Consider the following 23,123-nt stretch of genomic DNA (forward strand, 5'->3'; position numbering starts at 1 on the left):
ATTCTAGTAGAAGTGGCATGGAAGATTTCCTTTCTTTTCGATTTTTGTAAAACTAAACAAAGTGAGCAAATAAACATTTTCTGATGTGAAGGCAACCACAGAGTTAAAAAATCTCTCTGTGAAGGCTTTGTTTGAAGCTGGAGGCATTATTCCATTTTTATTTTGAAGATCCCTTACGCGATGTATTGATCAAAAGGATATCTTAGATTTTTACTTTTGAAATACTCTTAATTGTAAAAAGTCTTTTAGTTTGCTGACCTTCATGTATGGAGGGGGGATAGGGTTGGCCTTGCTTAAGAAGTTGAAACAGAAGTTAACATCCCTGCCTGAGGTCATGCAACTCTTCCCCCGCCCCCCGCGGTACGTGGGCCTCTCACTGTTGTGGCCTCTCCCGTTGCGGGCTCTGGATGCGCAGGCTCAGCGGCCATGGCTCACGGGCCCAGCCGCTCCGCGGCATGTGGGATCTTCCCCGACCGGGTCACGAACCCGTGTCCCCTGCATTGGCAGGCGGACTCTCAACCACTGCGCCACCAGGGAAGCCCCATGCAACTCTTTAAGGTCATGGCTACGATGAGAATTTATATGTTCTGACTTCCAATGTTTCCCCTTGCACACAGGATCGAATTTTATTAACATTAACAGTACAAAAATTTAGGTAAAAAATTTTCCATTCAAAGGCCTATGAAATATAAGAATCAGAGGTTAGTGTGTGTGGGGAAATACCCACTGGAAATTAGGGAGCTCATTAAACTGAAGCTCAAATTCAAGAACAGTTAGCAAGATCTTAAGTAAGTTTTACTGAATGCAAAACACCTTCTTAAATTTTATGTGCGTGTCATGGGATGCCGTGAAATCCCAAATAGGGCTTTCTTAGAACCTGAAAGAGGGCTTCCCCAGAGGTGTTTGTTTCTAAAGGAAAAATTTTTAGCCCCTGCTGGGTGCCTACCAAGTCCCATCAGTCTTGTTGTTTCAGTGGGATCCCCATCCTGTCCCCGTTCGCAGTGCAGTGTTTCTCATGGTACGTGTCATTGTTACGTGAAATGCACGCAGGTTTGGGGCCCCACTCCGGGGCTGGCGACATCACCTACCTTTCATTTTCCACTTTCTTCCTCTTGTTCCACCATACAGTGTGCACACACCGAACAAGAGGATGAGTCTTTCCTGTTGAGAAGGAGCTAGGTTACAGAAGGCACAGCTCCTCACCTCCTGTCTTCATCAAGAGGCAACCTCGATTATTTAGCATTGGATGACACAGCTATGTATTTAAACCAATAGCAGATCTTTTTAAAGGGGAACCGGGTTTTTAAAAAAAGTAAAGGTGGGATGGGTTCAAATTTTCTTAAAAACAGAACCAGTTGGAACAACTGGAGTCACAGATGAGGCAAGCCAGAGATGAACAAGAAAACTTCCTGATTTGATTTCTCATAGGAATGTTGTATCGCCCTCTGTGTTAAAATGGGACTTTTCTCTTAGTAGCAGTGAGATGCGCATATAAGAAATGAAGCCTCTGCTGGGGAAACTACGTGTGGTGATTAAGAAGCTGGACTTTGGAGCCACGTGCCCTGTATACAAGTCTCTGTTTTCCCAAAATACTCCCGTGGCCAGAGCGTCTTATTCTACCTTGTTAAGTCATGCAGTATCAAATTCAGATAACGTGTATCAAGTGCTCAACACAATGCCTGGTACACAGTAAATGCTCATCAAATGTTAGCGTTAAAAAAGAAAAGCTCCTATTTAAGTAAGTAATGGATATTTTTTGGTAGGAGCCCTATTCTTGAGAATTCCATGGACACTCAGTATTGACTGGTGGGGGACGATATAGCTAACATTTCCTTTAGAATGGAACTCTTTGAGATTTATAAATTACCTTTAGGATTTAAATATATCTTTTTTTCTCTACTAGAGAATGTTAGTCTCAGAAAGGGTCCATGGACCAAACACAGGAAGAAGATACTGCCCTGGGGATGAGTGTGTGTGTGTGTGTGTGTGTGTGTGTGTGTGTGTGTGTGTGTGTGTGTTCGTTCTCTGGGTGTAATTATATGCTTTAGGTTGACCGTATGAGACTGCTGGTATTTGACTGTTTTTGACCCACAAAAAAAATTTCATATGGTTGAACCTAATAGTTGGTGATATGGTTAAGAAACATTATTTGAAATAGCATCATAATGAGAGAGATTATAATGAAGAATGATTATATTTTATTTTCATATGTTATTTATCAAAGCCTCAAAAGTCAAAATTTGTCTGGCAGCCTTGGACCACTAATAATCATACTGATATAACTTCTGTGTGCAGTATTATGAAGTAGTCTTGAATTTTCACTGGGGACTTATTAGTAGTTTTATCTCATTGAATGTATCAGTTTTCTAGCTCCATACTCTTTTTTTTTTTTTCTTTTTGAGGTACGCGGGCCTCTCACTGCTGTGGCCTCTCCCGTTGCGGAGCACAGGCTCCGGACGCGCAGGCTCAGCGGCCATGGCTCACGGGCGCAGCCACTCCGCGGCATGTGGGATCTTCCCAGACCGGGGCATGAACCCGTGTCCCCTGCATCGGCAGGCGGACTCTCAAGCACTGCGCCACCAGGGAAGCCCTCCATACTCTTTTGATCCAAATGACTACTGTTAGGAGAATTCGTTCAGTATTTTTTTCCACGTTGAATTCATATGGTTAATTACCCTGGGGAAGAAAAAAAAGTCTCAGTGAGTTTCCTTGGGCAATAAGAGTAGCAGTGTTCTTACAGAAAGCAGAGTTTGGCCGTCGTGTTGAGGGTTAAAACAGAGCTGACACACAAGGCAAAATGAAACCAGAGCTGCAATTACAAAGTGGGACAGATGTAGGAGGCCAGGTTTCCTGTGGCCCATTTTCCAGTTTCCTGCCTACAACCTGCAGAAGAGGAAGCCAAATGTTACCAAGTATGAGAGCTGAAGGGGGACGTGCTTCAAGCCAGAATTAAGATCCTCACAAACAACACAGACAACAAAAACAGTTGCAAAGAAAGTGAAGGTTCGCGTTTAGTCCAAAAATGTCTGGGAAGGAGCAGCCCATCTGTTTAAAGAAAAAGCATTGTCAACAGAGCTTGTACTTCTCTGTGAGACTCCATGGGGGCACCTGGGGTCTGTCTCAGGTTGTAGGAACCTCTGATTTTTTACAGTCCTAATCATCTTTCAAGACATCTGCTTTTTTAATACCATTGGTTACCTGGAAAGATTTTCCCTGCAGTGCCCAGGGCTTCTGAGTCTGTTTCCCGGGCATGTTGACATACAGGGGAGGTGGATGCGAGTAACTGACTGGCTGTAATGAACTACAGCCCCACTTTGGGAAAGCTGGGTGACCAGTTGGCCGCTTTGATCTAGCAGGCTTGTGTTCCTTTAACTGCTTAATAAAATTGTGTCTGATGCTTTCAAGGAAGAGATTAAATGGAGATGTGTACATATGTGAAGGACTACAGATCGTACACTATTTGTGTGGCTACCTGATTGTGAGCCATGTGGAGAGATGATGGAGAAGTGGACAAGTCCATCTTTCTCCCAAGGAAAAAAAGAGAAGAATAAAATTCTACTGTGTCTGGGCTCTTTAGCATGTGATAGAAGTCTCTGAAGTCAGATGTTACAAGAAATCGAGATCCCAAGAACTTGAGATTCACGGCACACTTTTTTATTGAATGCCTGTGGTTTGCCAGGTGCTGTGTTGGAATTGCTGGGTGACGCTGATGGAATGATGGCTAACAAGAAATAGCTCCATCTGTGGGAGCCTTGTTGAAAGCTTCATAGAAGGCACAGATGCGGGCAGCATCTTAAGCCTTGTTGAAGGCTCACAATGTACAGGGCACTGTGCCCAGCTGCTCCCATACACTATGTCTTTCAAATCAACTTGTTTCTTTCAGGTGCAGAGAAATAGGTGGGTGCTTCTGGGACAACCATTTATTATTTTTTTTAACCCCGTGGACCAATCACCACCTCTTCTTCTGGCCCAGGAAGAGCAAACTCAGTACCAGGAACATTAGGAAGTTTTGGGATATTGCAGGGTATCCATGTGAGGCAGCTTAGAGTGAGAAGAGGCCCTTTCCCATCTGCATGTGGGCGTAGCCTGAAAATGTGGGATAAGATAGGGCTGGATGTGCAATCATGGGGTGGGGGGGAATGGCCTGCATATACAGATGTGGGAGGAAGTAGAATGGCTGGAATGCACTTTCCCAGCTGGCGTTAATGTGGCCATCCAGTTACTTTTCCAAAGGAAATTCACCCATGTAAAAGTCTCCAACAAACCAGTTGAACTGCTTCTCATTTACCCACAGACAACAGAGTTTCAGAAGGAAGGAGGGGTGGATCACACAGTAAAGGGCAGATGTTGTTATTACAGTGGCTATCAGTGATTTCCCCGGAAAAATCTTTCTCTGTCCTCAGATAGAGGAGTTATTTGAAAAACCGGATTTGAAAAACATTGTGAACTCTAAAGGGTAAAAAAGTAGGCTGAGCGATGGCTGCTTTCCCTCTTTTCCTGTTCACTCTGCTCTTCAAAGCATGGACAATCTGTAGATATTCACAGAATGAATGAGAATATAAACATTTTTTAATAGATAAGAGAGCTTTGAGGGACATGAACTTGGCCTCACCGATTAGCATTTTTTTTTACATGCAGTGTTTGACAATAATTAAGATGTCTTCTGAAAATGTTAATAATCTTAGTTTCACCTTCTCAAAAATAACAAAAAAAAGACTTCAGTTTGTGCTGCTTAGTTACCAAATATTAATCCTTATTGACTTGGTGCCCTAAAATTATTCTGTGCTGAGTTATCGCAGACCACAAATAGTACAAATTGTTGTTTTTCAATTCCTTGCCTTAAGTACAGGTGTTTGTTTTTGTTTGTTTTTAAAAAATATTTATTTATTTATTTGGCTGCTTCAGGTCTTAGTTGCGGTACGCGGCATCTTCGTTGAGGCATGGGGCATCTAGTTCCCTGACCAGGGATCGAACCTGGGCCCCCTGCATCGGGAGTGCGATGGTTCCTGACGTTTCTCTTGGACGCTGATAGCATAACAATACAGAAACTCTCAATAGATGTTGCTCTGGACAGAGGAATTGGACTTCAGAGAATTTTCAGTACTAAGTGTTCAAATCCATATTCACTTCTGTAACCGTGCAGTTTTTAACAAGTAAAAAGACATGAACTTGGAGCACCTACTTTGTTTATTTCTTACACAGGAGTTTTTCTCCTTTCCTTGGGCTCTCTCGTTTCTGACTAATTGGTTTTTTTAAGTTGGCTAGTTTCTCTAGTTCCCACAATATGTAGGATTTATAAAGATAATCTGACCCCCCTCAGGCCCCACCTCAGTGTAACTTAAAAAATGAAACCAGAAACATGCAAAGAGAAGTGTTAGGTTGCCACGGATATAAAGAAGAGCAAATAAGTGGGCTTTTCAGCTTCTAAGAATGGAAGCAAAAACCTCACGCTTTGCGTACATGCTCTGTGCAGTCCCGTCTCACGTTATGATGTCTGGCGCCACCTTGTGGCAGATAGAATGCCTGCCTCCAAGGAGAGGAAAGCAACTTCTATGAGGGAGGAGGCGGCCCGAGAAGGGGCCGGGGCAGGTCTAGGTGTCGGGGGGTGGGGCTGAAGCTTAAACAATTTGGGGAAATCCTCTTTGTACAGGCCCCCACCAAGTTATAAATACAAAATCCCTGGGGCCCCTAGACTTGTGCAAGGTGGTGGTCCCTGGGGCATTAGGATCTACCATCAGCTTCACTGGGAGCCCTCCTGGCTGCAGGATGACAAGGTGGTGATGCTGGCGGTCATGGGGCAGGGCTAACTCTCCTGGCAGCCTGGCTGCTGCTGGAGGCTTGGTGGATTTTGAAGGAGCACAGTAACCTCTGGACTTAGTCGTCGTCGTTGTTTTAATCGAGGTAGAGTTGATTTACAATATTAGTTTCCAGTGTACAACAGAGTGATTCCAAATTTTATAGATTAAACCCCATTTATAGTTATAAAACATTGGCTATTATATTATAAACTCCATTTATAGTTATTATAAAACATTGGCTATATTCCCTGTGCTGTTCCTTGTAGCTTATTTATTCTGTCGATGGTTGTTCAGCAGTTAGTTGTGATTTTGGTGTTTTCGTGAGGGGGGTGTGCTCACGTCCTTCTACGTTGCCATCTTGTCTCTGCCCCACGCTTATTTATTTTATGCACAGTAGTTTGTACCCGTATCTTGTCCTTCCCCGCTTCCTCCTCCCTCCTGGTAGCTACTAGTTTGTTCTCTGTGCATCTAGGGTGGCCTTTGTTTTTCCGGCACAAGCTGGAGGTTGTCTCTGGGTAGATCGCAGAGCCGTTTCATCCAGGCCCCTACACTGAGCCTTGCTTTCGCCTTTGCCATTGCTGCCCCCCACCCCTGCCCTGCCCACTGCGGGGAACATCTGCCTCTGTCCTCTCACCCTTTTCTTTTTTAAGGTGGGAGAATGTTCTTCTCTTGCCTCTGGCCTGCAGAACCTCAAATGCTCTCCTACCCAAGACTCACTCCTAAGGACACAACTCAGTGAATTGTAAATCTGTACCAGAACCTGGTTTTTAGGACCCAACAGAAGCTAAATGTTAGCAAGGAAAGGGGAGAAATTCTGGGCTTGCTCTCTGGACAGCAGCAGTTCCGTAACTCTAGCTTTCAGCTTTTGAAGGAGAGGGTTTGATCAAATCCTCTCACCCTTTTCAAATTTTCCTCACCTTTTGTTTAAGGCTGTGCTCAAGCTGACTCTTCTAGAAAGCCTTCTCTAGCTAGTCTGACCCTAATCCTGATCCTGATGTGACCTCTATACCCTTGGTAGGAGGCGGTATAACAGAGTGGCTAAGGGCATGGGCTGTGGCCTATACTAACCTCAGTTTTATTCATTCATTTATTCGACAGATGTTTCTTGAGCACCTACTATGACCCGGCAGTGATCTAAGAGTTAGGGCTGCGTCAGCAAGCAAAACAAAGTTTGGGACTCGTGGAGTCAGCATTCAAGAGCAGTGCTTTTCAAACCATCTGTGGAGAAGGACCGGTGTTTTAAATTTCCAGTACATTGTGGACTGATAATTTTGGATACCATAAAAATAAATTACTAGGAAAATAAAATTAAAAACAAAGATACCAAAATACAAGCCCCCAGTTTTTATTATAGATTAGGCAGACGTAAGATTATATTTCAATAAATAAGAATAAACATAATTGGGGAAATAATTACAAAAAGCTACATATTCGGGGCTTCCCTGGTGGCGCAGCCTGCCGACTGGGGGGACACGGGTTCGTGCCCCGGTCCGGGAAGATCCCACATGCCGCGGAGCGGCTGGGCCCATGAGCCATGGCCGCTGAGCCTGCGCGTCTGGAGCCTGTGCTCCGCAACGGGAGAGGCCACAACAGTGAGGCCCGCATACCGCAAAAAAATAAATAAATAAATAAAAGCTACATATTCAATGAAAATGCATATAAAGGCAGTTATATAGAAGATCACTATTCATACTGATAACTTTTGTCGTTCTGTAATTTTAGCCAAAGGAAAAAGTCATAAGTGAAATAGAGATTCCCTGTATTAAATGCCTATAAGCACACTTTAAGCAAACACCATATTTATGAATACTTCGCTTTTCATGTAGGAAAGTGTTTAGGTTGACTAATTAATCTAGGTTGGATAAACAGTGCTACTTTCAGGAGATGAGGTATATAAACTGTTTCTGTGTTTTGTTTTAATTACACTTGAGAGAAGCCCGTCTCACAGAGCTATGTTGACCAGACAGAAAGAAGAGATTTTTAAACCCATTTCGGCAAACTCAGGATATTCGTTTTTTAACTTTCATCTAAAATGCAGCAAGTTTGCTGAATTTTAAACTCCATCTTCATTCCTTCATTAGTTGCCAGTTCCAAGTTTATCCTGTAACGTAATACAGTTACAGTTAAATCATCTTTTAATGAAACCCATGAATTGTAGATTTGTATACACTTTGGGGTTACAGTTGAAAAACTAACCTTGAACATCACACATTTTAGCATTGTCCTTCTTCATGTTTCTGACTATTCCATAGTTTGTGCTGACCAGACAAGCCTACTGATCACATACTTGGATGTGGTGACAATGACAAATGGCAGTGAAGTCTCTAAATATTTACTCTCAATTCCTATACTTAACTTATCATGGACTGGTGACCAACAGTTTGCACTGATGTTGGCCACACAGAGAGTAGACTGTGCTCTTCCACAATTGGGCCTCAATTTCCTCATCTGCAAGGAGGGAACAGTAATTTTATTTAACTCAGAGGGCTGTTGTGGGAATTCAGTGAGATAATGCAAAGTGCTTGGTATATGGTAAAGGCTTAATAGATAATACCCAACATGTACAGAGAAAACCAAGAGAAGGCTCTTATAATCGGAAAAGACAGATTAATGAATGAATGATAACACTGGAGGACAGACTATGATAAAGTGCTGTAAGGACCCCTGGGATGAGTGTGTTCACATGAATGTGTGAGTGTAAATTATGTCCATTTGGGAGGACCTTTTGATCTTGTCTGTCCTGCACTTTGTGCTTATTGTTTGAGGCACCTGACTTAGCACGAGGATGGTGACTGCATTTTACTGTTCCCACCCTGTTTCACGAGCGTTGGCCCTGTTTCTGCTCCTGAGGAGTGGAGGGTGTTCAGCTCCCCACCACCACCCTCAGTGGAAGTCTGCCTGACTTTAGCTAGTTAGCGTGCCCAGAGCATGGGTGGCTGGTACCCTTGACCCGAGGGAGATGCCAAGGCTGTGATAGGGCCACGTGGCCTGACGGCTCTCACATGGGCCAAGAGGTGTACCAGCGATGATGAGAGTAATCAGTATATACAGTCTATAGCATCCTTTTCTTTGAACCTCCATCCAGAAATTAAAGGATGAATCAATGATACTATTTGCATTCTTTAAAAACAAGGAGTTGAAAACACAGACGAGGGTGGAAAGTAACCGCTCAGAGTCTGCCTAAGTGTCCCTCCAGCTCTGTGCCAGTGGACAAGCTGTACACTTGGACCACCTCCACCACGACCAGCCCAGGGAATGGACCCAGGTGGGCTCCATCTTCATAAGCAGTGTTGTCATGGCTATCCCTTGGGTTGTCGTTTTAGAACACTTCTCTTTCTTCTTTCTGACCCAACAGTTCTCATCTACTTGACTCCCTTCCCCACTCCAGGGGCACAAGATAGATGGGGACAGAACTAGCTCCAAGGGAAGTGTGAGCACTCGAGGGCCATCTTTGCTGGAGTCACAACAGCTTGGAGGCCTCAGGCTAAGCATTTTAAACCAGTGTTTCTTAAGCTGAAGGCAGCAAATATGTAATCAGGGATCTGAGTTTTCTGCCAGAATTTTTTTTTAAATCTGTTCTTTCATTTTTTAAAAAATTGAAGTATAGTTGATTAACAATGTTGTGTTAGTTTCAGGTGTACAGCAAAGTGATTCAGTTATATATATATTTATTCTTTTTCAGATTCTTTCCCATTGTAGGTTATTACAAGATATATTTTTTAACATCTTTATTGGAGTATAATTGCTTTACAATGGTGTGTTTCTGCTGTACAACAAAGTAAATCAGCTATACATATACATATGTCCCCATATCTCCTCCCTCTTGCATCTCCCTCCCACCCTCCCTATCCCACCCCTCTAGGTGGTCACAAAGCACCGAGCTGATCTCCCTGTGCTATGTGGCTGCTTCCCACTAGCTATCTATTGTACATTTGGCAGTGTATATATGTCCATGCCACCCTCTCACTTCATCCCAGCTTACCCTTCCCCCTCCCCGTGTCCTCAAGTCCATTCTCTACGTCTGCGTCTTTATTCCTGTCCTGCCCCTAGGTTCTTCAGAACCTTTTTTTTTAGATTCCATACATATGTGTTAGCATACGGTATTTGTTTTTCTCTTTCTGACTTACTTCACTCTGTATGACAGACTCTAGGTCCATCCACCTCACTACAAATAACTCAATTTCCTTTCTTTTATGACTGAGTAATATTCCATTGTATATATGTGCCACATCTTCTTTATCCATTCATCTGTCGATGGACACTTAGGTTGCTTCCATGTCCTGGCTATTGTAAATAGAGCTGCAGTGAACATTGTGGTACATGACTCTTTTTGAATTATGGTTTTTCTCAGGGTATATGCCCAGTAGTGGGATTGCTGGGTCGTATGGTAGTTCTATTTGTAGTTTTTAAAGGAACCTCCATACTGTTCTCCATAGTGGCTGTATCAATTTACATATTACAAGATATTGAATATAGTTCCCTGTGTTATACAGTAGGTCTTTGTTATTTATCTATTTTATATATAGTAGTGTATATCTGGTAATGTGCTTTCATTTTTTGATGATAGTCTTTAAAAAAAAACCTCACATAAATGTATTCCAGGTCACCTTATAAAGAATAGTCACCAAATAGCTGAACATTCTCCCTTGGATTTCAGTGCCTGTATTGGAGTCGCTGCCTAATGAACAAGGAACCAAGGTGGATACAGTAGCTAGATGATGCCTTTGAGCTAGGTGAAGGCCACGTGTCCTCACAACGTGTTCTATGCAGAGGTTTCCCTGTTGCTTAAAAAATAATAGTAAATATTTGAATAACACTTATTATGTACCAGGTGTAGTTCAAGTGCATTCTTAGTAACTCATGTAATCCTTGTAACCACCTGTAAAGGAAATACTTTTATTATCATCATCCCCATTTTCCTTATGGGGATATTGAGGCACAGAAGGGTTAAGTAACTTACCCAAAGTCCCACAGGCAGACAGGACTGGTACTTGCATTTGAACCCAGAGAGTCTGGCTCTGAATCTGCTTTACCCATTATGTAACCTTCCAAGTAGACAGAAGTGGTTCACCCTCTCGCCTGCTGCAAGCTGTAGAAAATAATTGTGCTTCCATGAAAAACTGCATTATCTAGTCTCTAGAGAAAAACCCCTTTGGATGATGTGATTCTGGTTTTATGGAAGCTATTTTATAATCCTGTTAATTATAGATAACTGATAGCAAAATAATTAGTGTCTATAGATATGCAAATTCTATTCTGTCTTATAGTGTTCAGTTGATTCCTCTCTCACCCCTATTTGTGCATTCATTTCAATATTCCTAATTTATAAATGCCTTTATTATTCAGATTCTTTTTTGAACTCGTTAGCACATCTGCCAAGTTCCTGCTTCACTAATGAGTGAAATAAAATCTTTAACATGTCTTCATTTTATATCTGTAGGAGAGCCATGATTTCACCCATTTTGAAAATTATTTTTTAACAGTTATTTCTCAACTCTTAGTTTCTCAGTGAGGCCTTTCATGACCTTCTGCTCATACACCCCAGGCTCCCCACCCCCTTATCCTGCTCTGGTTGCATTTCCCCATAACACTATTCTTCCAACATACTGTGTATTTTAATAGTCATATGTTTGTTGTTTATGGCCTGTCTTCTCCCTTTGGAATGTAAGCTCCATGAGGACAGAGGTCTTCATCTCCTTTGTTCTCTGATGTGTCCCAAATACCCAGAGGGTGTCTTGGCATGAAATGGACACTCAAAAAAAAATTGAAAAAAGTGAAGAGAGAATTGGGTCTCTCTCCTCTTTGTAGGGTATAATCATATAAACACATCTTACTCAAAATAACTTACATTGCCATAACCTTTTTGTTGGTTGCCTTTCAACAAAACATCATGTGTCATATACAAAATTAATTGTTAATTTGAATAGGGTGGGAGCAGTCTTATTTGTGAATTTTATCTGGCTGTATAAGAACTATAAACCTTGAGGTGTTTATATCCATTTTTCTTCTTTATATTGAAGGGAGACTATAATAAAAAAATTAGTGAAAATGATTTGTCAACATGGGAACATAATACACATACCTCTTGCTCCTTTAAAAGGAGGTGTGTGTGGCTTCCCTGGTGGCGCAGTGGTTGAGAGTCCGCCTGCTGATGCAGGGGACGCGGGTTCGTGCCCCGGTCCGGGAGGATCCCCCATGCCGCAGAGCGGCTGGGCCCGTGAGCCATGGCCGCTGAGCCTGCGCGTCCGGAGCCTGCGCTCCGCAACGGGAGAGGCCACAACAGTGAGAGGCCCGCGTACCGCAAAAAAAAAAAAAAAAAAAAAAGAGGTGTGTGTATTATTCAGATTTGACAAACTGTTTAAAATGATCTAACTGTGCTCCACAGCGGCAAGATCTAGGCTATAAATTACAAAAGAAAAGGAACAGTTGGGGCAAATAGCAGGTAGCTCTGTTCTCTGGAGAGGCCTGGATGAGGTGTTGCCAGCTGCTGTGACTGCGGTCTTGGGTTAGTTCCAACAGAAGTGGTGAGAGAGAGACCATCCACAGCAGGCGGCGGGATAGAGGGTGCCGGCAGCGGGGCGCAGAAAGTATCTAATGCGGAAGGACACCCCTTCCTGTGAGAGCAGTGATGCTTTAGAAGTGGATCCTCCTCAATGTAAACGTGCAGAGTTTGAGTTTGCATTAAGAATGGCATTACAAGCTCTATAGAATCGAAAGACTCAGTCAAAAAAATGATATAGAATCGAAAGACTCAGTCAAAAAAATGATATAGAATTGAAAGACTCAATCATCAAAAAATGATATAGAATTGAAAGACTCAGTCAAAAAAATGATATAGAATTGAAAGACTCAATCATCAAAAAATGATATAGAATTGAAAGACTCAATCAAAAAAATGATATAGAATTGAAAGACTCAATCAAAAAAATGATATAGAATTGAAAGACTCAATCAAAAAAATGATATAGAATTGAAAGACTCAATCAAAAAAATGATATAGAATTGAAAGACTCAATAAAAAAATGATATAGAATTGAAAGACTCAATCAAAAAATGATATAGAATTGAAAGACTCAATCATCAAAAAATGATATAGAATTGAAAGACTCAATCAAAAAAATGATATAGAATTGAAAGACTCAATCAAAAAAATGATATAGAATTGAAAGACTCAATCAAAAAAATGATATAGAATTGAAAGACTCAATCAAAAAAATGATATAGAATTGAAAGACTCAGTCATCAAAAAATGATATAGAATTGAAAGACTCAATCATCAAAAAATGATATAGAATTGAAAGACTCAATCATCAAAAAAATGATATAGAATTGAAAGACTCAATCAAAAAAATGATATAGAATTGAAAGACTCAATCATCAAAAAAATGATATAGAATTGAAAGACTCAATCAAAAAAATGATATAGAATTGAAAGACTCATTCATCAAAAAAATGATATAGAATTGAAAGACTCAATCATCAAAAAATGATATAGAATTGAAAGACTCAATCATCAAAAAAATGATATAGAATTGAAAGACTCAATCATCAAAAAAATGAAAAAGGAAAAAAATAGAATCATGTGCTTTCTATGAAATGAAAAATAATTTAAAAATCATCAGTTGATGGTTCTGCAGCTATCGTATCATTTCATGAGATTTTAAGATTTCAAAGGATCATGTGTTCATATTGAAAATTAAATTTTATCAACTCTAAAAAAAAAAAAAGAATGGCCTTACAATACCTGATAAAATTTCATCCATTCAAAGTAAGGTCTGGGGGAAAAAAAAGCAGCATTTTCTAGGTAGCCAAAAATTTGATTTGGGAAAATTTTTTTGATGAATAGCATTTCTTTTATGTATTCTGTGTATTTTAAGTGGAGATTTGTGGGAAATCGGCTCAGTGAGGCTAGGCTGATGAAATATTTTAACTTAAAGCAGACCCCGGTTTGTATAATAACATATCAAACATAAATCTCAAGTATCAACACTTTCTTGAACTTTTTATTTAATAAGAGCCACAGGATGTTGTCTGAATTACACCCATTCCTTATAATGGCAGCCCGATAACTTGGACTTGATTGTACCCACATGTTAAGATATAGGACTTTACTAAGGATTCTAGGCATCAAGGAATTTAATTAATTTTTAATTAAATTAAAAATTAATTAAAGAAATTAAATTAATTAAAGAAATTAAATAATTTAATTAATTAAAGAAAAAATAATTTTCTTTAATTAATTAAAAAGAAAAATTAATTTTCTTTTTAATTAAATTAATTTTCTTAATTTTTCTTTCTGGTGAGAGAAATCTTCATTTGGATGAATTTGCTAATATGTGTTGGTGGTTACGGGGGAGACTGTATTCCCCAGTCACGCTGTTAGACTCTTTTTCTTTGCCAGCGTCCGGGAGGGGGCAAAGTTTGTAGCTGGCAGAGATGTGTCACAGAACGTGAAGCGTGATTGTATGTGACGACAACTGTGTAAATGATGAAACTTAATCATAGTTAAAATAAGTTAAGGTGGGAACTAAAATCAAAGAAACAGTGATGGCAGGAACCGCAGCAGTGACGTCAGCTGGTGACCCATTCCCCCCTCCGCCCTCCTGTTTCCCTCCCTCCCCGTGTCCCCACTCCCCCACGTACACTTGCCCGTTTCCATCACACCACTGGCTCCGGCCAGAGAGGATGGGGGCATCCTGAGCCACCCTGGGGGCCCACTGTCTCCCAGAATGACTTCTGCCGAGTGTAGAAGGGGGTGACAGATGTTTGTAGATGCAGTACGCTCACAGGGAAGTATTTTTGAGACTCATCTCTGAGTAATGTGTGGCCGGATTTCTAACAGTAAAGATTGGTGTGACTGCACACCCATTGAAACTGGTGGGCCCACCAGGGTGGAGGAGTGGCCGAAGAGCTGGAAAAGGAGAACGAGGCCCTCAGCACCGGCTTGACGTGCTTTAGGTAGAGGTGGCTTCATGCCTCAGTCAGCCCTGTTACTCACATCCACCCTCTGACAGATCCTCCCATCCGCAGCCGTAGCCTGGCTCTGACACCTTGGTGTGGGAGAGTAAGGGGGCAGAGGGCTTGTTCCTCAGCCCACCCAGCCTCACCAAAGCTCTGAGTTTGTCGGGGCAGCTCTGTGATTGCTAGTTCTCAGCTTGTGCCTCCCCTCAGCCCAGTTCATTTATTCCAGAAATCTGGGAGGGCCCTAATGAGGGGGTCCACATCCCCACCATTTGCTCCTCTGCCTTTTCACTTTCTACTCTTTTATGTCTCCCTTTTCTTTCCCTCTTTCCTCCTTTTGCCTTTGCCGTAGGCCGTGGCCGTAGCACCCGTGGTCATTTTTGTGGCCCACTCATAACCCTCTGAGTAAAGATGTGATCGGGCAGTCCCCCTACATGGCATGCTTTCTCGTGTCTAGACACACCTCATGTTTGTGAATGTAAGTTTACAGTGTAAAGATATTGCACTCCAGCAAAGAGGGGAGTATTTTAGACCAAGATGTCGGGCACTGTAATCGTCAACTCTTGCTACAATGGTGCCGCATAACAAACAGCCCCGGGAGTCACTGGCAAACAGCAGTATTTATTTTCCTCATTGGTTAACCTCAGGGATGCTGCTTCAGACTGTGTGTTGTGGGACTTGGCTCCAGGCTTTGGGTTGAGATCAGGTTGGCTCCACGCGCCTTTCATTTTTGGGCAGCAGCTTCACGGCAGTAACAGGAGCACAAGAGGAAAAGTGCAAACATGGGAAGCCTCTTAGACCTCAGCTGAGAATTGGCACATTGTCATTTCTACTCATCATTCTATTGGCTAAATCAAATCACGTGGCCAAGCCCAAATTTCAGTGGGATGGGAAGAAAGTGCTCCACCCGCTCTGGGGCACTGCTTCATGGTCACTTGAAAGGGAGAAGGGGTGAAGAATGGAGAACATTTATCCAGTCTACCATACAGGTCCTCATCATTTATGCCCAAGGCACATGGCTCTGATACACGGGCTTGGAACGCCAAGGAAAGGGATTCCAGGAAGCACAAGAAGCTCTGAGGAGTCCTGGTTGGTAGAAGCACTAAGTGTAAAACAGATGCAGGTGTTTACGTCGTCCTCCTGTCCCATCTGGAGCAGGATGGCTCGCGTCAATTAAAGGTGGGGGAGGTGCAGGTGGCCGACCACTATCCTACCTGGCATCTGAGCCACAGACCCAGAAAGCCTTTCTGTTCAGACCTCTAAACCCACTGGCAGCCTTCTGCCCTTTAACATTTTAAACATCTTTGAAAGCTTACTGTCTGAAGTGTTTGGCCGAGAACACGCCGAAGAGTTTGAGACAACTGTTTACAATTCTTAGTGCCAATATGAGAAGAAAGTTGCGGCTTGTCCTCAAATAATAGGAAGCTCATATGAGGAGCTGGAGCTGGCAGGCTGCTGCGGATGCAGCGCCACCGCCGTTGTGCTTACGAGACTCATGAGATGCAAAGGCAGTTTTGATCTAACAGTGAAATGACTTACTGTCTTACAGACTGAGTGGCCATTGTGGTGAAGATTGATTTCTGTAGAGAATATCTCCTTTAAAGAGCCATAAATAAAGTACCCTGTGGGTGTCTGAAGAACATTCCTAATCTGCTTCCCTTTAACTGAGAAACCCACATGGCTCGGGGAAACAATAAAATGTATTCTTTTGGCAAAACATGTGAAAGGAAATAAGGAAATGAAGACTTATTGGAGGGCTAGGTATTTTCACATCCATCCCCATGTGGAAAGGAAGAAAAATGGTTTGTCAGTCTGAAAGCTGCCCCTTTAAGAGAAATGCAGGAGAGGTGTGGAGTTGACAAAAATATTGGTACAAATAAGACTCCCTAAGGCTGTTATTCTGGCTTCCGGGTCTCCCAGAGGCGTGCATCTTTTTCACTGCTCCCTTGTTCCCGACCCCCTGGCTACCTCGTGGGGCTTCAGAGTTTCCTCCTTGCTAATAGGGGATGATCCAAGTTCTCTCTGGCTTTGTCCCCACCTCACAACTGGCCTTTGAAGCTTCCATCTGTGCCAGAAGGCAATTTTCCACCCTCTGGTTATCCCTGGCTCCCTCAGCCCAGCACTAGGATCTTACCCCCATTTTTCCCAGATCAAAACCCAGGGCACTTCACGTGTCCAGTCATGACAGTCGATCTGCGGTGAAGCTTTTGACGCCAGCCCAACTGCCTCTTCTTTCCTTATGTACGAATGTTGATAAGACAAACGGTTGTTATTACTGTTGTTGTTGTTGTTATTTTTAGAATCAGTACCCATTGCCGTGAAAGTCCTCAGATGTCTGAAGTTGGTAACTGCCTGGGAGAGTGGGGAAAAATTTACTCAAGAAGGTCCCGTATAAACTGGGTCATGATGGATGAGTAGGAGTTCACCAGGCTCCAAAGCTAGGGAACAGCATTTTAGGCAGAAGGAACAGCACCTACAAAGTCCACACCAGAGTCAAGGGAAAAAGATAAGATTTTATAGGCTTTCCTCTCACAGTGGAGAAAAAAATGCTTTTCCCATGTCTGTGCTTGTGACAGATGGGGCTTTTATCTGCCACATGACAAGTGCCTGGGAAAGAGAACGACTCTTCAAGTGGCAGTGACCCATCCCTCAGGTCTATAAACATGTATCAGGCAGGCGCACGCTGCACTCGGGCATTGGGCTGGGTTCTCAGAGTTCTGGGAATACAAAGAGTAATCCAACAAAGTCCCTTCCTCACGAAGCTCCCCGTGCGGTCACACTGATGGAAGTACCCCAGGCCCCACGTAAATGCACTTATCACGGGGTCCAGCGTTTCACACAAATAATGGCCTAGAGGCTGAGCAGCAAAGGAGTTGATAGGATGGGCGGGAACATGTTAATCATCGCGGGCATTAACAAGGATTCACGTGGGGGATAGTTTGTGTGAGGACTGATTCTAGGAATGGGCAGTTCATTAATCATTTTTTCACGTTATTCTCAACGCAACCCTGATACCTGCCGGGATGTGTGTGGCGAATACGAAGGTCACAGGGCTTCCCTGTGTTTCTGAATTGTGGCTCTTTACAGAAATGCAGCCAGAAGGCACCTGATTCAGAGTGGCCTGTTGGGATGGAAATGAAAGCAGCTTTCGATTAGGTTCACGGGGGGCAGGGGAAGGTGCTGAGGTGCCCACCCTGAGCCCCCGATCCCCCCAGACCTGGCACCTGCACTGACGCGGCCCCTCCCTCCTCAGGTATGGAGAGTGCAATCACGCTGTGGCAGTTCCTGTTGCAGTTGCTGCTGGACCAGAAACATGAGCACCTGATCTGCTGGACCTCCAACGATGGTGAATTCAAGCTCCTCAAAGCAGAAGAAGTGGCCAAGCTGTGGGGACTCCGGAAAAACAAAACAAACATGAACTACGACAAGCTGAGCAGAGCCCTGCGATACTATTATGACAAGGTAAGCCCTTGCCCTTACGGGAGGCTGTCACGGGGCGGGAGCCACCTTCACAACCCATCCATGGAAGTGGAAAGTAGGGTACCGCAACGCTATTGGCAAATAGAGGCAATTTATGTGGGTTGTGTGGCTATTGTTTTATAAGAAGAACTATGCCATAGGGATTTTTTTTTTTTTCTGGAAGCCCTTAAGGGGTTATCGTGGGTCAAATTTTGTTCCCTCTGCACTTTCTTCTGTGTTGCTGCAGGATTTTGCTAATAACAACAGAAATTAGATGCGGGAACGTTCTGGGGCCTCCCTCGTGGGTAGTTGCTTGAGTGACAGAATGTATGTGACAATCTAGAAGGTCTGTCCGGTTTGTGATTCACTCAAACAGGCTTTGCAGGAGTCGGGGGGATGGCACCTGGGACAGTTTATTGAACATTTGGGCACCCGCTATCCTCACGTATAAAATGGGGCTCGTAATAGCGTGGGTTCAGGATTGCCGAGAAGAACTAAACAAGCCAACACACGTTAAGCGCTTAGAACAATGCCTGGTACCTGGGGATCGCGACTTCGTGGGAAACTTCCCTAATTAAAAGAAAAACCATTCTCATTTTTAAGTCACAGAGATAAGTCAGAGTGCTTTGTTAATGATAACACAGCATCGTTTCCAAAGCCAGGACTGTTGGGGAGAGTAGTAGTGCGTTTCTGGAAAAGCAGTTGATGTGCCTGGGAGGGCAGCATTATTGCTCTTTAGGGGTAATCATTTCAGGCCTGTCATTGTTGACCATTTCTGTGTTGATCTGTTGTTGCTGAATGTTTAGCCTCATAGACGTAAAGATTTGGAGTCCTAATAAGTATAAGCATCTGTTCTGGTTTTACTCTTCTTGTTGCAAGGTGAATTAAAAACGGATTTAAATATTAGTTCCTGATCTGTGTTTGGTGCCTCCCTCCTGCCAACCTCTTTGGAATTCAAGACAGAGGATTGCACATTGCAGGAAGTGGGAGCATCATTAATTATAAAGTGTTCCTTTGTACGATCGTAACTGCGCATGATTGCCATTGAAATGTTAAAGGTGCTTCTCTTTAATGTAGCAATTAATTAATGCTGGCTTAATGCAGCGTCTTACCAAGGTGTGAAAGCACTTCTCACAAATTGCACTGTCTGAAAGCCTCGCAGATGGTTTATTGCTTTTCATTTTTTTCCCCCAGGTTCTAAGTTTACACAATGGGAATTGGGGCCCTCTGAAGGAAAACAGTCATCTTGCTGGCTGGCAAGGTGCCTAAGAGCATGGCTTTGAGACTGACCGAAAAAAAAAAAAAAGGAATTTTATTGTTTTCAATCAGGGTGTCACAGAAAAGGAATTTGGTGTCTGTGACTCGGTTTCACCTTTTCACGTGGCCCAGGCATTGGGGCTGAGGATTGTGTATCTTCAGCACAAAGAGGGATCATGGGCTGAAGATGACTCCCCAAAAGACAGGCAAAGCTGTGCTGTTCAGACTACATCTGATCTCCCTTGGGCAGGTGTTGAAAATCTCGAGGGAAAGCAGTTTCAGAGCCTTCAATCACCCACCATGATTTGGTACTTTCTGTGTCTAAGGGACTGTGTGCCGAGCACTCCCTACCCCTGGCCTCCTTTAAACTATCACAGCCCCCTGAGACAGTCCTGCTGGCATCTCCTCCTTTTACAGATAAGAACGTAGGGGCGTTTGATGGAAACCTTGCCCAAGCTCCTGCAGCCAGGAAGTGGTAGAGCCAGGATGCCCACATTCCTGGCCAGAGGCCTGCGCACTGCCTTCTGTGCTGTTCATTTCCTTTGCCTCTGAATACCTGAGTTCCAGGTAGGCAGGCAGGCAGCACAAAGGGTATCACAACCTTAGAAACTTGTATTTACTGTGAAGCCCCAGGTCCAAGTGGCCAGTGTGGCCTGCTCACCCCAGGTGTCCCTTTCCTCTTCTGCTGGGGCTGAGCTAAGGTCCAGCCACGTGACCTTTGTGCAGCCAGCTGGCCCTGACAGGGCAGGAGTGGCTCTTGTCCAGGGTGTCGTGCAGGCTTGGCCACCAGGAGAAGACGCCCTTCGTCCTTCCTTAGAAACGTGTACACCGTACGCATGCACGTACATACGGCCGTTTGAACCTTTCTCATGAAACCTTGTCAAGTGATGAGTAAGAGTGGTCATTAGACACCGAATATAGTTGTACGTGAAAAGAAGAGGAGGGAGGAGGATGAAGGAGAAGAGAGGAGTCAGGCGAGAGCGAGGGGAGAGGACGGACAGAAAGTGGGGAGAAAGGGAGGAGGAGAAATGGTGAAGGAAGGTTAAAAAATTGTATGTTACATTTTGTGATGGATACTTACTTTTTTCAGTTTTGCCAGCGTTGCTCAGGGACTGTATGTGTAAGTTGAATAGTGTGAAATTGCCAATATCTGATCGTTTTTGTTTGTTTGTTTGTTTTTAATTTATTTATATATTTATTTATGGCTGTGTTGGGTCTTCGTTTCTGTGCGAGGGCTTTCTCCAGTTGCGGCAAGCGGGGGCCACTCTTCATCGTGGTGCGTGGGCCTGTCTTGTTGCGGAGCACAGGCTCCAGACGCGCAGGCTCAGTAGTTGTGGCTCACGGGCCTAGTTGCTCCACGGCCTGTGGGATCTTCCCAGACCAGGGCTCGAGCCTGTGTCCCCTGCATTGGCAGGCAGATTCTCAACCACTGCGCCACCAGGGAAGTCCTATCTGATCGTTTTTGACTCACAAAAACGCCAGTCTTAAATGGTTTGGTCTCTCGCTGGAGAGACAGATTCGAGGAAGGTCTTTGTGAATGTGGAGCCCCTGGCCACATGGGCATCCCTTGCTGTGCCCCATCCTGCACTGCACGTGCTTCTCACGGTCACCCAGCCCTCCTGTGACCCTGTCTGCCTTTCGGTGTCATCTTCAGTCCCCTTCTCTCCCGTCTCCCACCCCTCTTTCCCCCTTCCGCCCCTCCCCCTCCCTTTGACACTTAGCCAGAGTGCTCTGCGCGTGCGTGGCATAAATTCAGCGACTCCCTACCTTGACAGCTGCGTCTTTGTCCCTGTTGTGTTTCCTCTTTTCGGCTTGCTATCATCTCTTCACTGTTGGCTGAAATTGCACATCCCTTGGTCTGTCCTAATAGGGACATTTCCTGCCAGAGTAGGTAGGCATGAGGATATCATTATTTTTGTATGTTATATGTCATATTTTTAGCTCATTCCAGAATATTTAGAAATGGGCAGAGAAAAAAAAAGTGGAAAATGTGTGCAAAACTTTGCAGAAGGCGTCAGAGAACAATGTATGGGCTAATGGTATCAGGTTGGGGCTGAGGTGCTTGAATCATTGTTCCTTAAAACATCCCTCCCTCTCCTCCGAGGGGCAGGTTATCACAGTGATAACTATGATAATAGCAGGAACTCTGGGCTGCATAGTCGGGATTTGAATCCAGCTCCGTGACTGTGAGTGCTTTGCCTCATCTCTCCTGGTCTCAGCTTCCTTTTCTATAAAACGGGTATAAGAGTAGAGTCTAGTCAGAGGGTTACGGTGCGGATTAGCTGAGTTAACACGTGGTCAGGGCTGAGAACAGTGCCCAAACACGTTAAGTGCTGCACGTGTTAGCCAGAGTAATAACAGAGGATAGTTTCCTTATCGCTAATTTGAAAAATTCAGGCAGGTACCAAGAAGAAAGTTAGGACCTTTGTGCCAGCATCCTACATGCAGGGAGGGGCGTCAGATCCTGGGTGTTATGGCTCTTCTCACTTGTGGGCACTCAGGAGTGCTTTGTGGTGCTTTTTAATGATATCTATTTTGGCTCTTTTGAAAATTCAACTTTCAAAGATGCTTTCATGTTTAAATGACACTTCCTGCCCCTCTGAATCAAACACCTCCCTTTGCGGTCAGTGCTGTCCAGGGTAAAGTCCTGCTGTGCCTCCTTCCCTGAGTCTCAGATCCCCGATGGGGGAGTGGGCACCGAATAGCACCTTCCTCCGTGGGATTGTGTGAGGAGTACGTGTGACCATGTGCGTGAGGCGCTCAGCACCTGGTAAGGACACGTAGCAAATGCCGGTCAATTCTGATATCCGCGTTTGCAAGACTTAACTGCCTGGCGGTACCGTCGTGTCTATGGCCGTCATCCTTACAAAGCCGTCTTCACCGTGGGCTCCTGGCTTAGCCACTTTCGTCACTCTGGTACTGTGCATAGGGTCTGGCACATATTAGGTGCTCAGTAAATACTGGAAGCAAATGAATGAGCAAACGGATAACATAATGAAGTGGCCGCCACCCAAATTCAAATCTCTTCTATCATGAAAGCCAAGGCTAAATAGGTGTTAAACAACAAAAACTTACTACCTCTGGGTTATTGTACTGTATTAATTATCTAGGGCTGCTGGAACAGATTACCACCAAGTGGGAGGCTTAAAACAACAGAAGTTTATTCTCTCACAGTTCTGGAGGCTAGAAGTTGAAATCAAGGTGTCCGCAGGGCCACATTCCTTCTGAGACTCTGGGTAGAATCCTTCCTTGTCTCTTCCCAGCTTTGGTGGTCGTCGTCAATCCTTGGTGTTCGTTGGCTTGTAGCTCCGATCTCTGCCTCTGCCATCCCATGGTGGTCCCTGTGTGTCTTTGTGTCCAAATTTCCCTCTTAAAAGGACGCTAGGTCTATTGAATTGCAGTTCACGCTCATGACCTCATCTTAACTCACATCTGCGAGGTCACATTCACAGGTACTGGGACTAGGGTTTCACCCTACCTTTTTGGGGGAACACACTTCAACCCATAAAAATGTATATATATTTCTGACACTCCTGGAGTTACATTTAGATTTTCAAAATTACACACCAAGGGAGAGCTTTGGATTCAACGAATCCTAAAGGAACACTGCTCCCCGTGACATGGACAGCAGGTGTGAAATTAGACTCT

General features: G+C 43.8%; 1 protein-coding gene across 1 annotated transcript in view; it reads left to right on the forward strand.

The window, feature by feature from the left end:
* ELK3 (ETS transcription factor ELK3) overlaps window positions 1–23,123 on the forward strand; it is a 69,968-nt gene that overhangs the window by 12,857 nt on the left and 33,988 nt on the right. The window contains exon 2 of the mRNA XM_060025418.1: window positions 18,013–18,221. Coding sequence (XP_059881401.1) covers window positions 18,015–18,221 — 207 coding nt within the window. The 5' untranslated portion in view covers window positions 18,013–18,014. The remainder of the gene's footprint in view (window positions 1–18,012; window positions 18,222–23,123) is intronic.

Source organism: Delphinus delphis, chromosome 11 (assembly GCF_949987515.2).
Source record: "Delphinus delphis chromosome 11, mDelDel1.2, whole genome shotgun sequence".
In the NCBI taxonomy this organism is placed as follows: Eukaryota; Metazoa; Chordata; class Mammalia; order Artiodactyla; family Delphinidae; genus Delphinus; species Delphinus delphis.